The sequence below is a fragment of the Coffea eugenioides genome, chromosome 11 (genome assembly GCF_003713205.1).
Source record: "Coffea eugenioides isolate CCC68of chromosome 11, Ceug_1.0, whole genome shotgun sequence".
Classification (NCBI taxonomy): Eukaryota; Viridiplantae; Streptophyta; class Magnoliopsida; order Gentianales; family Rubiaceae; genus Coffea; species Coffea eugenioides.
Window position 1 is genome coordinate 40,806,379 of NC_040045.1, and position 22,145 is coordinate 40,828,523.

Consider the following 22,145-nt stretch of genomic DNA (forward strand, 5'->3'; position numbering starts at 1 on the left):
TACCTCAAGCAAATATACAATTCTCTATTAAGTCTCAACTTGATTCAATTGCCGACGGTTTTCTGCTTGGCATTATCATCAAATGGGACCTCTAAGAAACTTAATGTTGGCAATGTGATTTCAATCATGTTTCTAGCAACCCCTCATCTAGGAAACACAATACAATAGTCAAAAGGGACGATACCATCTTTGAGATTCACAATAGTGCTTTCAGATGGTCCACTTGTTTCTCTCCATTAGCTCAAGGAAAGAGAAAAATTAGAAAGATGAGTTACAAGCAAAGTTTCCCAAATCTGCACTCTTCTTTGATGGGTACCTAAAGATTCCTTCCTTTTTTTTTCCAAGGGGTAAATTTCTGATCAGAGAAAGCAAATCAATGCAATCCTTAGACAGTCAAAAAAAGTTTTCCGAGGATGAAAATGACAAAGGAGAAGATGTACAAGAACAAGAGTGGAGTGGACCAAACATCTTCAGCCTAGATTTGGCATGATATCGAAGGCAAATTGAAGGGTGCACAATTATGAATTACCTGCTCCTTCAATGCAGGGTTGGTGAAAAAGGTGGTTAAAAAAAGAAAAAGAAAATGGAAAACAAATTTGCACATGCATTAATAATTGCAAAAACTGCCCCACAGGACACGATTTACATATCATCATCTCAATCATTGAGGACAGGCAATCCTTTTCAGACACGTCTCAGTGAAAACCTTCTCCTTGGTTCGCTTTTTCCTTTGTAAACATTAGTTTAGACTTTAGTATACCAGTAATTAAAATGTCGACTACCTTGTCTTATATTAACCCGTGTGATTCTTTAATTAATTAACACTATCAAGTCTGAACAAACATGTTTCTGGTTATTGAACTCTAGTTGTTCCGAATCTCCACCAGGAAAAGACTGTCGTACCCTAATATACAACAAATTCAGTATGCCCAAGTCCAATGACCATATCTGCTTAGGTACCCGACACTTTCCAAAATTTGATAATCTCTGTCCAAAAACTAGGCTCTAATATATTTGTAACTCCTCTGTTCCTCGTGAAATGTCTTTAGTCTGTCTAATTCATGTCTGCAAAAACTAATGTTACTATAGATTTGCTTAGGATAAAAACGTTTCTTCTTCCCATCCTGACTACCTTTTTTTTTAATGGAATTAAGGACTCATCAAGTATAATGTAGCAAAACTAAAGAAAGTCTACAATATCTCGTAAAAAGATAAAATATTAGTCACTCACCGGCAAAAAAATGCAGGATGAGATAAAACTAGTTTCAACTTGTGAAACCAAACTGTTCAATGATTAGGCACCTAAGCAAACCATTTAATTCTGAACAATAATAATAGTAAAAGTGGGTGGTAAACATTTGGAAACACATATCTTTTGTCAGAGAAAAGAAAAACGCAACAAGAATTAGGATCAAATTTGGATGAAATTCTCAATCATTATATAAGTTGTATGAACTTCACATGTTTAGCTCATTAAATGCTACTAAATGAAAAGTCAAAAACTTACCAAAAGCCCAGTAGGGCATTGGAGCAGGGCGACCAATGAAGGAAGTGTACTGATCAACAACATCCAAAGGAGTAGGACCAGAGAAGAAGTAAAAGTCCAGAACGCCCCCAATGACCTTGTATGTCAGAGAAGTCCCCGCGTAGAAAACATCCATCCCATTACTATTCAACAGTAGAACAGCATGGGCAAAAGCCTCCCTATTCACATTCCTCAGGTCCATGTACACCGGGTGGGACCCATATAAATCAGTGTTGAGATTAATGGCTGCTACATCAGTGGTGAACAGGGTGTAAGGATCACCAGGATACAGTTTGATTCCACGGGGCTGCGTATTCTCCCCCAAACCATACAACGAAGCATCTAGTGGCAGTTTGGTTGAAATCTCAAGATACTGATCTTTAAAGACCAATGGACTATAAGGGTCTGATTCATCAGAGCTAGAATTGAAAAGGGTCTGACCATCTGATTTTCTTTTGACAGCAAAACTAAAAGGGTCAGTAGTAAAGGCGAATATGAGCTCATTGCTTTCATATTCTGATGATGCCATAAGGACTGAATTCTGGTTCTTTCTTGACCAAGCTATGGCTTTCTTCAGTGCTGCTGGCTTTTCTCTTGGTATCAAATCGTATGGAACTTCCCATCTTTCTTTTTGTGCATCAGTTATGTGAACCCTCAAACGGTTATCTGTTTCATGCCTGAAAAGCCATCGCACAGCAGAAGAGGATCAAATTTTTTGCCAGAATTTTAAGGTGTGACTCAAAAAGAAGGACGACTGTACCAACAAAAAAGTTGAATTTTGATGAAGTACATGTACTTTATATGATGTATAAGGTGCTGAGAAAGTACCGCAAGAAATAAAAAGATCAAATTTTGACAAAGAAGATTTATTTGACATTTTCAGAAGGTGCTTGAAACAGAATTGCGAGAAAAGATAAATTTTTGACCAGAAAAAGCTCGTTAACAAGCTAAGGTCCTGAATGAAGAAATGCAAGAACTTAGAAAAAGGTCAAGTTTTTAACGAAAGGAAAGTTATGGAATTGCGATTGCACAGAACTTACTTTACATAGAGCTGCAGATAAGGAATATCAGGTCCATAGACATTGTTTTTCTGCTTAACTTGGAGCAGGCCTACTATACCTCCATCAGGGGACTCTTCTACAGAAATCAAACTATAGCCTTGGCCGATTTTAGTTGGAACAGTTGAGACTACATCAACTCTAGCAATGGATAATAGGATCACAAGAAAAAGAGGCAAAATGGAACAAAAGAATGAAGAATGAGAGAACAACATGATTCTACAAAGAAGAAAGGCACACTTGCCTTGATGACTGCTGTAATGGAAGACTGGTTGCGGTTGTGGTTATATAAGGGCCAAAAAAATGTGGTCATGGAGTCATAGGATTCGTGTGAGATGGATGAGGCTGATGGTGATCCAATGATCAGACCTTTTTCACAATTGCATGTGACTATGATGTTCTATAGAGGTCCCACTCCTTTTTTTGTACTCCTTTTTCTCAGTTTTTGGTCCGCTTCTTAATCCTACTGAATGAATTAGCACTTAGCAGAAGTTTTTGACGGAATTGGTTGCTGTCTGTTGCGGCAGTGCCTAGAACCGATACTCAAAGAATGGTCACTCTGATGTCCCTGCCGAATGCCGTTCAGGCTCTTTCCGATCAACTTGGGGTTGGGTAGATTTTCTAAAGGAGAGTTCTTGGCTACTTGGTAACATTGGGAATTGTAGACTGAATTTCTTTCTTTTCTTTTTCTCAGTTGGTGTGATAGTTGTGCATGTATGGTATGGTACTAGCTTCAGATATAATAGCTTTGCTAGAAATCAAAATTTATGCTCTTAACAATCTTCACTAATATTTCATCGAACGACGCAATGATAACGAGTATCGATTACTGATGCACCCCCACAAGGCCGAGGCCGGCCTGTTTTCTTCGCAATGGCTTGGCCTTTTTATTGCAAGTGGTCCGACTTACCAGTGAGTGGGAATTGCAGATTATTATTAATCAATAAAATGCTTCTAACCTAGAAGATGAACTTCCAGACATCATCAGCATCTCAATTATCCCCAGGCAATTTTTTTTCTCTTTAAACTCAACCCGATATAACATATTCTCGTTAAATAAAAAAAAAAACAAATATTCTAGGCAATGTTCGATGTAATCTGTCTGACTAAGCATGTCAGCATTAGTTATTATCAAATTAATCTGAGAAGGCGTGATAAATTTGGTTTCATCTGATTAATTTAAGTCAATAAAGGTAGAGAAAAAAAATAAAGGGAGAACGACGTCTCATCGCTCTTTCTGAGTCTTTGAATTGAGAGACTGGAATATGATTCCTTTGTGTGATAAATTCGACGAAGACCAATTGTCGTTTATGGTGCATTATTTCTTTTTCAGTATCTTATTTTATCTTACCTTGTGTGCCGAAACAAAAACTTCTTAAAGAAAAAGTGAGAAATGCCAAATTGATCATCCTCAAATTTTGGATCTTTGTTCCTACTTCCATTACATTGGAACTAGTCTTGTCTTCCTTCAAACAAAAAAAAGGAACTAGTCTTGTCTACTGGTGAAATCTCGAAATAAAAGTATACGGTGCTTGCTTCCCAAAAAAAAAAAAAGTGTACAGTGCTGATAATATTAATTAATCCTTTTGTTTCAAGAAAATCATGAACATAGATTTTGATCATTTTATTTCTCATGAATTTGAAATAATTGGGAGAAGGATTGGCTTAAATGATAAGGTGGTAAGGCTTAAATTGTACGTAACAATATTCACTTTAAATAAAAGTAATTGATTCACTAAAAAGCTCACTGCTATTTTTCCATCTTTCCAGAAACCAATGATGCCCCGCGGGGCAGCTCGGACGGTTCACTCTCCCTAGTTAGGGTATGGCAACTTACCTGGATTCGGTCAGGATTCGAGTCCCGTTGTTATCGTGTTCGGTGTGAAGTGGGACCTCCTCTCCCGGACCGCAGGGGGATTAGTCGGACCCTATAAGGAATGATTCGGATACCCTGTGTTGATTAAGAAAAAAAAAAACCAATGATGAAATGAATGGGCCTGTTATGGACCATGCCCCGATTGGATGACCTTTGGATCCATTATATTGTAGCCACATCTATAAGCGCAAAGTGCTGTGCCACAAATGTCAGTTGTTGTAGGGTAATTTGAGATATCTTTTTAGGCTGTAAGGAAGCAGGCGTTGGAAATTTTCAGAGGGTAAATGATAAATAATCTAATGCTACAGACTGAAGTTTCGACAAAGCAATTTTAGGTTTGCTTATTTGCCATTTTCTGGTTTCTTTGTTCCAAAGGGGAAGGAGAAATATTTGAACGAATACCAGACATATTTGCCTTACTTATTCAGCTTTGTGACCCCAAAAAGGAAAAAAAGGAAAAAACATTAATACTATTCTTCTTTTTGGATAAAGAACTTTGTACTGTTGGAGTTTCTTGAAGCATCTGGCTTATGAACTCTGTAAGCAGCCAACCAAAGTGTTATACGTGTGTTAGTATTGCTAGATTTTGGATAATTTCGTTTGTATATTCGAAATCTTTCTTCTACTAATTGAAAGAAGGGAATGATGATTTCATTGAAAATCATAAAGTGACGGGGGAAACGTCTCGAGAGAGTCCAATATATAAGTCAGGAATTCAACTCTGATCCGAAAGGTTAAATCATTAGGTTTCGAACCCTTACTTATATATTAAGTGTACTTTCTCCATCTCTTTCGAATCAATGTGGAACAAAATTCTTTACTTGTGAACCTAACATAAAGAACGTTATTGAAGGGGCTCTAACACATTATATTTATGTGTGTGTACAACATTTTCTTCGATCCAATTAATTACTCACCGCATGAAAACTTGAGATATAGAAGTCCAAAAAATAGAAAGATAGATTATACCAGACAAATCTGCAATAGGAAGAGAAAATCACCAATTAAAAATGTACGAGAATAAGGAAAAAAAAACATAATCACGTGAACATGGAGTAAATGCGACAATCGCATATCAGATATTGCTGCTTGCTATGAATAAGCAGGCAAATTTCGATACCATGAAAAGTATTTCACTAAAGCATAGCACCGACATATTTCTGATTCACACCAGATTTTCTTGAACCACAGTTTTTGTACTTTCTGTCTCACAATACTTACTTTTGGCTCTTCCGATATCTAGCATCAACTGCAATTATTAATTTTGTCTCAAGCCTCACAAACACCCCATTGAGATGAGCATCCAGAACAAAGATCCCGACTTTTTCTTCCTCTTTTTGTGTTTTTCTGCAACTTTTTCATGCTAATCCTGAATTCCATGCCATCAAATATTCAAACGCATTTTCATGGTTTCAGGGTCAGTTCACATCATTGTCATTTTGCGGCTGTAAGTCCTTAATCTTGACCGGGATAAAACGTTGGTCCTGTTTAAATTAGGCGTGCAAAACCAAGAGAAAACGTTGGTCCTGCTTAGGCGTGCAAGAGAACCTTAGCGAAGAGGACAAAACCAAGAGAAAAACGTTGGTCCAGTTTAGACGTGAAAGAGAACCTTAGCGAAGAGCTACGCAACTTAAATTTATTCATTCCTGATAAGAAAATTTCAAGGCAAAAAAAAAAACTTTGATGCATAATATTATTGACTACAGTTGCAATTCTTTCTTCTTCTTTTTTTTTTTCCCTAGTTCGACCGGTCAGATTTAATATGTTCCATTTTCCAACTAGGCAGTCACTTTAGTGATTTTGAGAAGTGCAAGAACGATGAGCTCAACAAGGCAACTGGTAGGAGCATCAAAATGGTCCCAGAAAGAAGATAATTTATTTCGATTGAAAAGCACCAAAGAAGTAGTTAATTGAAACGGTCCTGGACTATCCATTATTGTTTGGGAAAGGAAGCAAGAAAGAAAGAAATGTGGCCCTAGAGTTGGTTAGTCCTGCATCTTGGGCTTTCAATGAGATGTTGAAAGTCTAACCCAATTTCATTACCAGGAAACAAATGTAGCAGTTTAGATTTTCTTTTTATTATTAGTTATTTGGACTCCTCAAGCAGAAAAACAAACACAGCCATCCCTACTATTTTCTAGTTCGCGCGTCATTAATTACGTACACTATTGAATTTTATATGTACACACACGCTTTTAATTACAACATGGATCTCAGTCGTAGACTGACATTTGTAATATAGAGCCCTAATCCAAGTTGACATAGAGCAAGGGGCTAATCCAAGTTGTAGACACGCTCTTTTAACTACAAAATGATTCAAGGGGCTATCTCCAAAAAAACAAAATAGCCCTAATCCAAGTTGATATATAGCAAGCGAAGGGGTTGTCAGATTTGATTATCTTTTCGTACGTGCAAGAAAAGTGCTTCCACAAAGAAAAGCTTTAAATGTCTTATTACAACGTCGGTTGAGGCGCGATTCGGAAACTGTCTGGCTAAAATGTGTGTGTGTGTGTACCAGCAATGTACAGAAATTTAAAAAAAAAAAAAAGTTGCTAAGTTATTACTCTATCTCGAATATAGAATTTCCCCGCCCTTCATCCATCCTCTTGTTGGGAACAAATAATTTTCAATTGAAAGGGGCCGTGGAAACCATAAGATCGATTTTTCTTTTTCTTTTTAATTTTTAGTTCACGAAGATGTCAAACCTCACAACAGGAAGGAAAAAGAGAGGCTTCAAGAGTCAGAACTACTTAGCATTCATATCAGTTGAGTTGAGTCTTATGGACAAACTCGTTCCATCTTTACAAATGATAGAAATACTTTCGTTAGATGGGAGAAATATTTTCGTTACCTGAAATTTGGCAATGGGGTGGTCACAATTGGTTTCGATGATAAAAGTAGGAGGGCAGCCCGTTAGTTAAATTTGGGTCAATTGTAATCATGGTTAAAGATGCGTACAGTGTGTAGTGGACTTGGGCAGTTTTGCACCTGTGTAGGTTTAATTGGGCTGTTTAGAGTCGATGCTACGTCTAAAATAGAAATTCATGGACTTTTTGCTACAACAAATTCTGAAATTGACGATTTTACTTAATCAAGCAAAATGTCAAATAATGATTAGATTCGTGAAGGTTGACCGCATAAATGAGTTTACATTAATTACCATATATTAGGTTTTTTTAGTAAAGGATTATGTCACACATTGGCCCGAGAGATAGAGAAAGAACGGTTAATATGTAAGTAAGGGCTCGAAACCTAATGGATTAAACTTTTGGATCAGAATTGGGTTCCTGACTTACATATTGAACTCTTTAGTGGACTCTCTTAAGATGTTTTCTCCTATCAAATCGGCATCAGAGTTTCAGATTGCGAGACCGGGCTACTCATGGGCAAGTGGATTCTTCTCGGAGTTGGACCGGTAAAAATTCTCTTCTTAGTGGTGGACTAAAGTGCCAAGAAGTTTGGTTCGTGTTGGACCACGTGCGCCATGGGTTTGGTAAGGGGTTCATTGGTATTAGACCAAGAAGTTAAGGGTTAGCAGGGATCTAGAATGCAGTTTGGATGTTGAAGAAGAGTGGTCCATGTTTGTGAGAAGAGGTGACCTTAGATGATAAGAAGTGTTCGCGTTGAGTATTAATGTGGGTTCGAAGAAAGGTTTGTAAATTTAGGTTTAATGTGAGAGGTTACTCATGAAGGGGGAGATTTGTTAGGTTCATGAGTAAAGAATGATATCCCATATTGGTCCGAAACATTGAAAAAGAGTGGGTTATCTCCTAAGTGCTTTGAATTATCTTCTGATATTATTTTGGTGAAAAGCTGGAGAGGAATTGAGGGGGAAATATATTGATCACTTATCTTTATCTTGCGGGAAGAAGGTCTTAGCTCTAGGTCCTCTACATGAACCAGAAGATGATACCAAGGAGGAGGAGAATAACTCCAATATCATCAAGTTTCTGAACACTAAAGATCAATCATCAGTGGTTTATGTTTCTTTTGGGAGCGAATACTTCTTGTCCAGGAAGAAAGGGAAGAAATGGCATATGGGTTGGACCTGAGTATTGCTAATTTCATATGGATAATTAGGTTTCCCGTGGGAAATGCCATTACCCTTGAGAAGCCTTACCAGAAGGATTTCTCGAGAGGGTGAAAGAGAGAGGTTTGGTGGTGAATGGATGGGCACCACAGGCTAAAATTCTTAAGCATCCAAGCACGGGTGGTATTGCGAGTCATTGCGGGTGGGGCTCTGTGATCGAAAGCATACATTATGGGGTTCCGTTGTTAGCCTTGCCCATGCTTTATGATCAGTTTATTCATGCTAGACTTGTGGTAGAGGTTGGTGTTGGCATTGAGATTCTCAAGGACGAAGATGGGCAGATAAAGAGGGAAGGGGTTGCTAAAGTCATAAATAAGGTGGTTGTAGAAAAGAAAGAGGTAAAATTATTGAAACAAAAAGCCAGAGAATTCCAATAATATTTTACAGCATAATTATTGGAATTTAATCCATTTGTCACTTACATATGGAATGGCGTTTGCGCGTTTCGAAATCTAGATTACACATTCAATCGAAAGTTAATTGATTGTCTTGTCAAAAAAAAACACAGAAGTTTTTGGTTCTTTTTTTTTTTCGAGTTGAATGTATTCTTTTTTTTTTTTCCTTTTCCGCACAAACAATCTTATAACGCAGGCTCCGTACTGAAATTGCACCTGCGAAGAGAGCATTCAAACCTCGGAGGGAAGGGTTGGATTGTATGGTATAATGAGAGGAATTTTAAATTCACTTGTGTGGAAAAAAAAAATTCGATTTAGAGATCTCACAACTTGACTTGTGTATTTGATGAAACTTATGGTAAATAGAATCAAGTTTAACTTTTTTCCTTTTTTTTTTGGTTTCACAAACAATTTCCTATGCACGAATGATTGCGACTTTGGGCTGCCCTATTCACGAGTGTGCAGAACTAGTTATTGATTTTGATAGTAAACTTAGAATTTATCAATTAAGATTGCTATTTTTATTTTTAGGAGTTTTTATAGAAAAATATATTATAACGATTTAATGTATGTGGAATTGATTGAAAAAATGTGTTCCTGAAAAACGTAAAAAATTTTCTATGGATTGATGCATGAAAGTTTGATTAAGTGGGATGAACTAATTCAGGATATAGATCGATTTGTGAGAGTTTATAATCCTAATTATTAGTCAATCATATATAGCTTGTTTTATTTTTACGTTCACTAAAAAAGTATTACTATTAGGAGGAGGAAATTTGGACAAAGTTCAGGCTGAAAATTTTGCGATGCTTCATTTGTACGGTGGGGAATTCGGCAGCGAAGCTGAAAATTGGTTGGCCCACTCCACCCACTTTCCAGCCCATTGGACCACAAAAGCAATTAATAGTCTCAAAAGTTCGAAGGCGGCCCTTTAAACTGTCGTATTTGTTAGGTGACAAATATTGGAAATACAACAGCCTGTACAAGTCGTGAAATTTTCTATTGGGCCATATCGGACAGCTCAGTTTAATGCAGACTGTGGCCATTTTGTCGCCAAGGCATTTTGATTTTTCTGCAGATATTTGGTTTCTATCAACACATGGGGATGGCAATGGATTGAATTTCAACCTACAAAATCCATACTACAATCAAGCAAAAAACTAAAATGTAAAAAACTAAAATTCAAGAACAAGCAAAAAACTAAAATGTAAAAAATAAAAAATAAAAAAAAATTAATCAGTCAGAAATATAGAAAAGAAAAAAAAATTTGTTCGAGGTTGATTGTAGGTGTCAAATGGGAATTATTTCAATTGAACTGCTACATTATTGGTTGGATGTTTGTTTTGGCATACTGAAGAAGATCATTATATGCAGGCAATTTTTTTTTTTTTCCAATTAATTGTACATGATTATATTTTAACGTAATAAGAATGGTTGAAAATAGGTTCTTTATCCCAATTACTATAAAACCAGATTGAGATATATACAGCATCATTTTGGTCCTCTGAGTGTAAAATTTTAGGTATTGGGGCGCACTTTTAAGACCCAACGTTGAGTACGAAAAAAAGGAAAAGAAAACTTCTTTTAATGAACATCCATTTGGTATTTAACAGGAATACTAGAAAATAGCATGAATTTTGATCATTCTCCTCAACATAAGAAGTTACATGAAGTCATGAACATTCTAACAACTATAAAATTTGACAAAGTAGACTAACTCTGTGATTTTCTGAGAATGCTAATGAATATATTATCACTAATTTCTTACGTAATTCACGGGAGAAAATATACTTCTCATTGCAAATTAAGCACGTTAGAAATCTAAATGATCATTCCTTTCAGCCATTATTTTGTTTTCCTTTTGCTGTGATCCGTTGAACTGCCGGATAGTAGCGTTGATGATGCATCGTCAAAAATTATAGGCTATGTATAGTTTTCCTCGGTAACAGGATCACCACAATTCAGGATTCAATCATGGTTCGAAGTCTCGGCCGAGTCGTCACCGTCTCGGTCCCTACCAATACGATATCGTGACGAAACGATACCGAAATACTTGACTCGCCGAGAAATCGGCCGAGTCGTCACCGCGACGGATTGACTCGGCCGAGTCACACCGAGTCACACCGAGTTATCCCGAGTCAAGACGAGAAATCAGCCGAGTCACACCGCGACGGATTGATTTGGCCGTTTCTTTTGCTATTTTTTAATTATTTTTATTTAGCATACTTTTTTATATTATTAACAATTTTTAGAATATTAAATACTTTAAAATTTGCGTCTCACCGAGACCGTGACTGATATGTCGAGACCGATGTGGAACGTTCCGAGCCGCGACCGCGACTGTGACTTTGAACCATGGATTCAATACGAACGCATTCGAAACAATACGGACGCCCATTTGATAACAATTTTACGTGCTTGAATACAAATAAATTTGATAGCAAAAAGACTAAATTCTAGAAGGGAGTAGTTGTTCTTATCAAACCAGGCCAAGTCATCATAGCTGACTACCAGATATTGTTACTTGTTCTTGCTGCATAATAACCTGAGCTTCTCTACTGCTTCTAGCAATTCTCCTTCACCTTCTTCTCTCAACTTTTTAATCAATTCTCTAGCTTTTTCTCTCTGTAGTTCTCCCTCTTTCTTCTCAACGACCACCTTATTTATGACTTTAGTAACCTCGGCCCTCTTTATCTGTCCATCTTCGTCCTTGAGAATCTCAATACCAACACCAATCTCTACTGCAAGTCTAGCATTAATAAACTGATCATAAAGCATGGGCAAGGCTAACAATGGAACCCCATAATATATGCTTTCGATCACTGAGTTCCACCCGCAATGACTCACAAAACCACCCGTGCTTGGATGCCCAAGAATTTTAACCTGTGGTGCCCATCCATTCACCACCAACCCCCTCTCTTTCACCCTCTCGAGAAATCCTTCTGGTAAGGCTTCTTCAAGGGTAATGGCATTTCCCACGGGAAACCTAATTACCCATATGAAATAAGCATTACTCAGCTCCAGCCCATATGCCATTTCTTCCCTTTCTTCCTGGGACAAGAAGTATTCGCTCCCAAAAGAAACATAAACCACTGATGATTGATCTTTAGTGTTCAGAAACTTGATGATATGGGAGTTATTCTCCTCCTCCTTGGTATCATCTTCTGGTTCATGTAGAGGACCTAGAGCTAAGACCTTCTTCCCGCAAGATAAAGATAAGTGATCAATATATTTCCCCTCAATTCCTCTCCAGCTTTTCACCAAAATAATATCAGAAGATAATTCAAAGCACTTAGGAGATAACTGAGCTTCTTGGGGTTCGATTGTGCTGGATCCTTGGGCAATGGCTGCCATCCTGTTTATTTCATAATCCCTCATAAAAATTGAAGGAAAAGGGTAAGTCTCGTTAAACCCGGAGAATCCATACTTCACGCAATGATAAAAGAAAGACATGTTTACTGCTCCACAGGTTACGAAATGAACAGAAGGGATATGATTCAGTGCAGCCAGCTCTGAAGCCCAAGGTTGGAAAACATCATAGATTAGCAAATCAGGTTTCAAAGTGTTGAGGATGTTTTGGAAATTGGTTTTTCCCATATAGAACACAATCTTGAGGGTTGATTTGAGATGGAGAGGGAGGTTTTTTGTTGTGTGATTGTGTCGAGGGAGTTCGGGCATATCTGGCAAATCCAGTAGTACTAATTCCATTGAATGATCGGAGAAGTACTCATCTAAGGTTTTGTTTTTGTTGATGAAATTCAAGTTGACCTCAGTGGAACAAAAATAAATCTGAAAGTTGTTTTTGGCGAGTCTCTTGGATAGTTCTAAGAAGGGAGAAATGTGGCCATGAGCTAGCCATGGGAACAGCAGAACCCTGAATCTAGGAGGCGTATGAATTTTTTTTGATGTCTCCTCCATGGATGATAGAATGGTAGGAATCGTATGGGCGTATGGGTTGTCTTGGTTCTTGAAAGGGGTATTGTATGAAGCAGGAGAACTAGTGAATAAATAGCGAACGTTTGCTATAGGCAACACGTTCACGTTCACGTTCATCCTGGACATTGAATGAGAAGAGACCAGTGTCGGTTGTATTCCAGGTGTCAAAGATTGGCGAGGGAACACAAAGGAGGAATACATATGCACTTCGCCATAGATCTTGAGGTCGTAGGTCGCAACTACGCATAAAGCATTGTAGCTATACAGTGCTTGCCTAACCCAACCATGTATTCAAATCTGGTCTCTCATCAATTGTCACAGGTATGATTTTCCAAATTCAGATGGGTGTGTAATGCACCCGTTTGATTCAAGGGTGGTTAGTTTTCGTCGACTCTCTCATAGATCCAGTTGAATTCCTTTAGAATAGGTTAGAGTAAAAGTAGTACTAAATGTAGAATAGATTATTATCGAGTGTTGCACAAAAAAAAAAAAACCCACTCATGCATGTACATGCAATGTTAAATATCAATCCACAACCAAAGGTAAAAGGGTCTTTTTCAAGATATTCTCTCAGAATGTGCTTTTCTTTCTTGCCCTGCTAACTTGATCGTTGGAGGCACAATGGGGAGAAATTAAAGCCCTGCCCTTCTCTTTTTCAGGTCATTCACCACTAGAGTAGAGCCAACTCTAAATCTGTTGACAAATTATTATCATCCGATCGTTTATTGTAGTTGTGGGTCCCAAACTTCTGCAAAAGCATATACACCATCTGAAAATTTTTTGCTCCAAAATTATATATTTTCGGTCATGCTGGCCCACCTTAAACAAATTTTCTCCCCATTCACTGCTCCCAAGTAAATAATGAAGTAGTTTGACAAGTACTGATCAAACCTGCAGATCAAAGATCGAACGAGATCTTTCACTACATTAATGCAATAATTCCAAATTATTAAGTTGTATTATTAATTTTGTTAAAAGCTTTCTACCTTCCGCGGCACACATCGACCTCAATAGTTGAATACTCGATGCTACTCTTCACTTTAACTGAGGGTTAAAGGAAGCTTTTATGAACTTGTAAAGTTGAGATTTTTTTAGTTCTCTTGAACAGAGGGCGTTTGATTGTTTAAGCTGAAATTTTGAAGCCAGTTAAACTACTGTCTTCTGCACCTTAAATGAGCCAAGAAACTGGGGTGATTTATTTTTAGAAGGTTGCTCCCCGTGATGACATAAAAGAAGATATGCATGCAAAAAGGAAAAAGGATAATCCTCCAGCTTGTGATCTGCACTTGTCAAATTTACACTTCACACCCAATTCATTTTGTCAATAGATGAAGAAAAGTAATGACTCTCGACACAGACGCGAATGCAATAGCCAGGACGAGAAGGGTGTTTGGCAGATGATTTAGATAGCTTTACCCGTGAAAGATAACGTCCGCTGTTTTATTTCCAACTAGCTACATGACAGGCTTTTCTTCCTGCAGTTTGAATATAGGATAGGTTTGAAACATGACCAAATTTTAGCATTTGAATCAAATTTCATGTCCTTGTTTCTAAATTACAAGTTTGAAGGTTATTTTTATGCAAAATTTTTATTGTTTGCAAATTTCCTCCTCCTTTTCTTGAACTTGATGTTTGCAACTAGCAAATATACCCCGCCTGCTCCCCACCCCATAATTACAACATAAAAGTTAAGAGAAAGGAAGACTGAACATCAATATACGTTCGGTCACTGTCAGAAATCAAAAGATTCTGAAAGAAAGCCAGTTTCACTACCATAACAAACTCCTTGAGAAAATATCTATTCTAAAGATTCAACGGGAAGAACGGTTGACCACGACTGGCCTCACAAGTTGAATTTTATCCCGTTCAAATCAGTTTGGGTAAAATAAATACATTTTTTGGTATAATTGTGAATGTCATATCTATTTAGTTATGTGAATCGACAAATTCAAGTCGTATCCGATTGTAACCGAACTTCCAACAAAAATGCGTAATTATTAAGCCAAACCGGCTCGAACTCGACAACCATGCATCAAGTTGTGAGGCCATGATCCCAGGATGAACCTGGATCGTTAAATCTTTGTTTGCGACCAAGTTTCGGTGGCGTCGAATCATTAGTTTTTTTTTTTTTTTTATCGACGCAGGGGTGTTCGGGTCAATCTTTACGGAGTCCGACTAATCCCCTGCGGCCCGGACCCGATAGGGCCGCACCCGATGCCTCAATCTGATCCGAACACGATAAGTGTGCGGAGAAATCCAGCAAAGCGGAGACTCGAATCATTAGTCAAAGGACAGGGCTTTACTTGAAACCGGCCTAAAGTGAGTCGTTGCTCACCTGCCCATCAAGGACAAGAGAACATGAAATGAAACCAGGGAAAATTTTTCGCTACTTTGTAATGGGACTGCATAATAGGAAGTACAATAAATTTTGACCATTACAGACTCGTTGAAACCATAACTTCACATGCTATTATTGACTTTTTAAAAGAAAAAAATAGATGAAAATTTGCACAAGTGGACTCTGGCAAAAGAAAAGAAAAGAAAGAAATGCATAAATATAAAACATTATGAAAAATGGCGTAACTGCTGTTTAATCAGTTTGTATGTTAACTATCAGTTGAATTTATTGCCTTTTTTTTCATATATTCTTTTCATTTTGCAAAAGATTTAATAAATACGGAATGACATAATACAAGATTCTTAACAGTAGTAATTAACAGTACAATCCTAAAATCCAACAGAAATTATCACCAGATGTGTAGGATTACTTACAATTATGGCTCTTTAGACTGGGGTGCCACATCAACTGCGTCAGTAATACAACAATGATACCAATCTTGTCTAGGATAGATCCTTAAATCACTGCCATTGTACACCAATGGAACGACATGATGCACTGATGGTAAGTACAATAATAGATGCCGAGCAACATTATTGGTTATTCCCAAACCTGCACCACAAAAGTTGATGTTGCCATTATTCATTTTTTTTAATTTGGTTTTGCTTTTTTAAAAAAAAAAATAAATTTTGCATACCCAAGATCTAAAGGAGAATTAGCCACAATGGTTTACATTTTTTAAAGTGTAATCCACATGCCACGTTAGCATTTCACTTTTTCCTCTTTTATTACACTTCTACTCACAATGGATTACACTCCACAAGGTGTAATAGCATGGGTTCACAATTAAATCAAATATTTATTTTAATAATGCATAACTCATATCCCATAAATAAATAAAATAATTTTGTTATTTTTAAAAAATAAAGTATTAACTTTGATTAAATTTTTTACCTTTTGAATTTTTTATTTTCTAAAGATGATACTATTAATTTTTAAATTTGAACAATATATCTTTTTCTATCTCTCAAAAATAAGTGTATTGTGTGTTTATATAGATAATTAAAATCTGATCGTTGGAAAAATTAACGTTGCAAATTTACTGTTGCAAAAAATAAACCTAATCGAAGTTGCTAGCCAAAATTTTGTCCGGCTCTTAAATTTTGTAATGGGGGCCATCCATTACACGCATCAGTCCAAGAGAGTTTTGGTGGGGGCTCACGTCCCAATCTAAAAGAGTTTTGGGGAGGCCTACGCCCCAGTCTAAGAGAGGCTTTGGTTCGGTATTAAACCAAAAGAGCAAATCATGAATCTTTGGGTCATTAAGCATTTAGTACTATTTAGACTCTTTTGTGTTTTCAGTTTTATGTGCCTTTTAGATTTGGGAATTATTTCCTAAAATTTTGTACTCTTTTACTGTTATAGTAAATTTGCTACCCCTTTGCCCGTGGACGTAGGTCAATTGGACCGAACCACATAAATTTCGTATTTCACTATTTGATTTATTTGTTCTGTTATTGTAATTATTGAATTGTCAAAAACCCTATTATTCTCGTAGGTCAATTTCCTACGACCAAACCTAACAAATTGGTATCTGGTGGTGGTTCAATCCCCTCTGGATTATCCCAAAATCTCTTCAGGCCCTCCCGCTTCCCATAGAGTAGGAAACTATCGTATCAATAATAATAAAAAAAAAGTATAGAATGGGTGACAAGGCATGCAATGGGGCGAGAGTATATTCCCCTATCCCCAACCAGTTTTTTAATGAGGTAGAAAATTATTTCTACATAACCACTAATCTTTGGCCTGATGGCCACCATCAAGCCTTAAAGGCTTGATGGGTTGGGAGGTACTCTTGCCTCCCACCAATTGCCACATTAAATGTGGATTTGTTTTAAAAAATTCAAACGGATGCGTAGTACACCTATTTTGTTCGATAGTGGTTCAGTTTCCTCTGAACTACCCCTGGACCTCCTTAGGTTCACCTCCTCCCCTTTGTGTATGATAGATTAGGATATACTATAACTATCATCTCCAAAAAAACAAATTTATTCCTACACCGCCCCACCTCCCATCCTATCAACCTCTAGGTATCCGTCCCAACTATCATCCCTACCAAATCCCAAACTCAAAATAATTTAAAGTCAACAAATAATCATTTCAGAATTGTCACCCACGCGTCACATGCTATGACTTCTACGAGTATAAATTTAAAGTCGGTAGTAGACGTTGTAGGCGCAATGTACAAGTTCGATGACTATAATTTTGACGCATGCCGAACGTGGATTATACAGTAAAGTAATGTAGACATCTGCCAACCAGACATTTGTAATTACTTCCGACGGTCAAACCATCATATTAATAAATAAACAAACCCATCATTTCTCAACAACCAAAACTTAAGCAATGTTTTTTGTTTTTTTTTTATTTCCAAAAGCGGCAGATGTAAAAAATTGGAGAAAGGAAAAGTGTGGCAATTTGAAAACTTAAGTTATGTTTGATAACGCAATTCAACAATTAAATTTAATGGATTCAGATTTTAACATATTCAAACGTGTTTGATAATAAAAAATATAATATATGAATTAATTGAGTAGCATTAAATTTTTTAGATAAAACTTATTTCAAAAATAAAAAATAAAAAATTTATTTTTATTATTTAATATGATATATATTTAAATATATCATATTTAATACCTTAATAATTCAGTAACTTAATAAATTTAATTTTAAATTTTAGATTTCAATTTTATCAAATACACTCGTTAAAAGCTTGACGAAGAAACGGTAGAATGTGCTCTATCCCAAATTAAGAAAACCGCACATGGAAAAAGAATAGGTTTATAAGCACACTTGAACTAGTCTAAAATATTAGCTAGACCGTGCTACTAAAGCGGTGCTACAAATTTGATAAACAACTCCAATCACGAGGAGAAAAGTCACGGGCTGCTGGTACTTCCCAGAACACGCGTTTTAATTAAAGCGCGGAAAGGATGACACTTACGTAGTAACGTAGATATGAAGGTTTCTGGGTTGTTGGCTCTTCGACTCCAGTCCAGGAGCTGTGAACTGCAATGTGTTTTCCTGTTTCGAAAGGTCGGTATGTGCAGTGTGCACCCATCAAAGCGGTATATGAGGTGGGTTCGGAACCTATGGTCAAAATTCCAATCAAGAAAGAAGTGCAAAACTAACGTCCATTCATATTGCTATATTTTTAGATAAGATTTTTGGAATATTCTCTTAACATGTTTTTAATGATTTTTTTTAATCTTACATGTATCATATTGTCACAGTATATATTTTGTACAAAAACTCTGAAGTACTCCCATCTAAATAGATTGTAATAAATTCTTGAGAATTTTGTAAAATAAAATAACAAATGAGTTATTCTTTTTCCTTTTTAAATTTTTTCAGTGAATCAATCCCATAAACAATTCAATCATTGGACTCAAAGGCAATATATTTCTAACCCCAAATGTTTTACAATCATCAACAACCAATTTCGCTATACATTTTATATACTTAAACAACAATATATAAAAATATAATAAATGTTTTTGCTCGGCTCGTGAAATTTGTATCTAATTATCAATTCCTCAATCTGACTTCAAATAAATCCTATTGAGACCATCAATTGTGTGTTACCATGGTCATTCCAGGAAAAAAAATATATATGTAACGTAAAAATTAAATCAGTTTGGCTAATGGACATCCAATAAACACTTGATAAGAAGGGTGTTAAATATTAGTTTTTTTAAATAAAAAGTATAATTAATTTGAAAAAAACTATTTAAATGTAAGGGATGTAACAATTATTACTGTGTGTCTTGACATGATAAGCTAAATATATAATTTAGCTCTTGACATCGTTGAAAAAAAAAATCCAAATTAAAAATTTCAAAAGAAACATTTGTCAAAAGCAGAGTACAGAATCAACTTTCCGATGATGATGACAGGACAAGTAGGGACAGAGCTGTCATCATACATCCTCCCACCACAACCACAACCACAACCACAAGGTTCACAACCACAGAATCAAAATTCTAGTTCCAACCAAAAGACAAAACTCTTTCAACCACCCACCCCCAGTTTTCTTCTCAACTTGGGCCCTGTCCATTTCTGTTTCACGTTTCGGTGGTCACGTATATCGACCGCAATCTCCTTACGTCACCTTCTTGGCGTCATCCTCTGATCACACCGGAAGATATTTTATTTTTCTCTTTCCTGACTCCTAAATCCACCTCTCGTTTTTTAAACTATTTACTTGCGACATTTGACAAACCATGTCAAAAATAACATCGCACTAGCGTGCGCAGCATCATTTTCTTTCTTCTTTCCTTCTCTTTCTCGCCGGAGAATCAAGAAAAGTGCACCCTTATCAGCGACCTAGCCTCGTATTCCGCAGTTGTTGTACATGGAGGTGGAGAAGAGAAAGCGGTTTGATGAAGAAGCAGTTGATGGGAAAAAGGTGAAGGGTTCGAGGAAGGAAGCTGACGGAGGAGAGAAGGCGGCAGCGGCTGCAGTGGGGTTGAAGATGGAAGAGACTGACGGTGGCGACGATGATGGAGAGGTGGAGGAGTTCTATGCTATATTAAGGAGAATCCAGGTGGCAGTTAAGTATTTCCAGAAAAGTAACGGCGGGAGCAAGAAGAACTCGACGGCGGCTGTCCCCTGGAGTCCTAACTTTGAACGGGAAGATTTTGAGGTGGTTAACGGGGTTAAAAGTCAAGAAAGAGTGGAAGACAATGTGGGCTTGGATCTTAATGCCGACCCTGACCCTGTTCCTGAATAGTGAATAGTAGTGCTGTTCAAGAAAACTTTAATCATCCCTAGTTTCCATGTTTGCCTTTTTTGTTCTTTTGTTGCTCCATGGTGTGTTGATGGATGATTCCCTGATGTTATGGCATTAACACTAAACTCGTCTTAACTGCGATCTTATTTTGTTCTTTTCTTCCTTTTCTGTTTTGTATTTTTTAAATACAGTAGTAGTATGTGTAAATAATAAACGTCTTGATGTTTAATAGTGGAGTCATAGAGAAGAACGGTTCTGAAAAATTTTAAAGTTAGATTTTTTTTTTTTATCGTTTTCAACAACGTTAGCACGAAGTTTGTCTGGTGAACTTTCTGCCAGCTCCTTGGGACTTGCGAGGAAGTTTACTAAATTGGAGCCTAGGGTGCAGAGTGCAATCCTGTTGGCTCTTGGTTGCATGGTCAGTTAGAAAAAATGTGGAAAAGAAACAAGGGATAGCTTCATAAGCTTCCTCCCTTAAGGTTACTGTCAATTGTAGCCATCTTCCTTGAAGTTTCTGATAATTAAGGCCTTACGGATTGTCATTTTCCGTGATCACATTTTCGTATCACCTTTTTTTTTCATATATATCTAATCGCTACAGTAATTTTTCCATGAAAAATGACGGAAAATGCAATCCAAACACAACCTAAGGTTTTTGAAATTATCCCAAGAAACCACAATCGTACAGGGATTGAAGGTTAATGTTGAAGCACTATCAAGGATAAGAGAAATGATCAAGGTAAATTTGATGGACTCTTTAAAGGTGCCTTTGTGTTTGGATTGCATTTTTTCTGAATTTTTTGTAACGATTTGATGTATGTGAAAAAAAAAAGGTGATAGGAAAATGTGTTCACAGAAAACGTAGCAATTTTTTGACGGAAAATGACTGTCCAAACACAGCTTTTTTCCTTGCTAGTACCGGTACGGTCACGCCAGCAACAGAATTTCACTCTGTGAAATTCTTGATAAAGTTCTGAGCGCACAAAGTAATTAGAAAATCTCATGGGACAAAACAATTTGCCATCAAAGGTGAAATAATATTTCTAAAACGTTTATGATTCGCAAAAAAAAGAAAAAAGAACTTGTCAAACTTCTCCAAAAAAAAAAAAAGAAATGAAAATTCACTTAAAACTTGTCAAACTTGTGGATTTTGGAATATTATGCATGATGGCAAAAGGGTTGTTCTCAAGTTAGCAGGCGTAATAAGATTTTTATTTTTGCCATTTTTTTAAAAAATTTTTGAGCACCACAGGGCTTATAGGAGACTGCCACAAAAGTGAACCGCTGTACAGAGACAAGAAACTAATTGATTTTGCAAGGTTTAATACTCAAGAATCTAACATAATGTAATTGTTTGTGTACTGATATTCTTATCCCTACATTCCATTTATCTTCCCAATAGATAGATATCACAGTATAAACAAAGCTTGTAACTCTTTGGAATGGGTGGTGGTCTTCTCATTTTTGCGAATGTATTGGGAATCCAAAGCGAAAATGTTGACAGGTATAAAAATTAATTGCACAAGCAAATTAGGTTACATTACATAGAGTCAAAGCCCAGAGAGGCTAGAGGATTAAATTTAATATGAAACTCCTGAATTGTATATATGGCTGTGAAAGAGTTCGATAAAAAAAACCACCACTAAACTGATGTAAATGTATGATATTGACCTAACGTCCAAACTCTTGGCAGTCATATTTCTCCATAGCTATGACTGGGAGGGCAATAAGATATTAGTACGTTTTTGTCTTTTCATCCTCAGATCCATTAAATATAAACTGTAGAATATATCTTCAGGTGTAAATAGTTGCACCCACATGCATGCCGGTAACCCACAGAAATGATTTGGATTTTTTTAACGGGTGATAATAAGCATTTGATAATACAATTAAATCACATTCAATTTATTATCTGGAACATTTATCCGAATTATTATTATGGAACATTTATTAGACAAATTCAAAAAAAAAAAAAAGAAAAGGAAAAGAGTACGGTGCGTTTTAAATGAGCCATGACCCGTTCAACTCCCTCTATAACAAGTTTGATCCGAATGATAAGTAAATTGATGCCTTCGAAGATAGCGTGCAGAAACATCCGATGGAACGTGACAAATATAACAAATTTACTATTGTAT

The 22,145-nt window shown here is 36.6% G+C and overlaps 3 protein-coding genes across 3 annotated transcripts; 1 reads left to right on the plus strand and 2 right to left on the minus strand.

Moving 5' to 3' along the window:
• Nucleotides 1–1,457: 1,457 nt before the first annotated feature.
• LOC113752592 (alpha-xylosidase 1-like) lies at nucleotides 1,458–2,847 on the minus strand. The gene is made up of 2 exons (XM_027296696.1): nucleotides 2,566–2,847; nucleotides 1,458–2,202 (listed from the first exon to the last, which is right to left on the minus strand). The coding sequence occupies exons 1-2, from the start codon at nucleotides 2,796–2,798 to the stop codon at nucleotides 1,458–1,460; spliced, it is 978 nt and encodes a 325-aa protein (XP_027152497.1). The 5' UTR covers nucleotides 2,799–2,847.
• Nucleotides 2,848–2,918: 71 nt separating this feature from the next.
• Nucleotides 2,919–8,926, plus strand: LOC113752593 (beta-D-glucosyl crocetin beta-1,6-glucosyltransferase-like). The gene is made up of 3 exons (XM_027296697.1): nucleotides 2,919–2,991; nucleotides 8,273–8,500; nucleotides 8,574–8,926. The coding sequence occupies exons 1-3, from the start codon at nucleotides 2,919–2,921 to the stop codon at nucleotides 8,924–8,926; spliced, it is 654 nt and encodes a 217-aa protein (XP_027152498.1).
• Nucleotides 8,927–11,319: 2,393 nt separating this feature from the next.
• Nucleotides 11,320–13,487, minus strand: LOC113753286 (beta-D-glucosyl crocetin beta-1,6-glucosyltransferase-like). The gene has a single exon (XM_027297400.1). It carries the CDS (start codon nucleotides 13,079–13,081, stop codon nucleotides 11,465–11,467), a length of 1,617 nt encoding a protein of 538 aa, XP_027153201.1. The 5' UTR covers nucleotides 13,082–13,487; the 3' UTR covers nucleotides 11,320–11,464.
• Nucleotides 13,488–22,145: the final 8,658 nt, after the last annotated feature.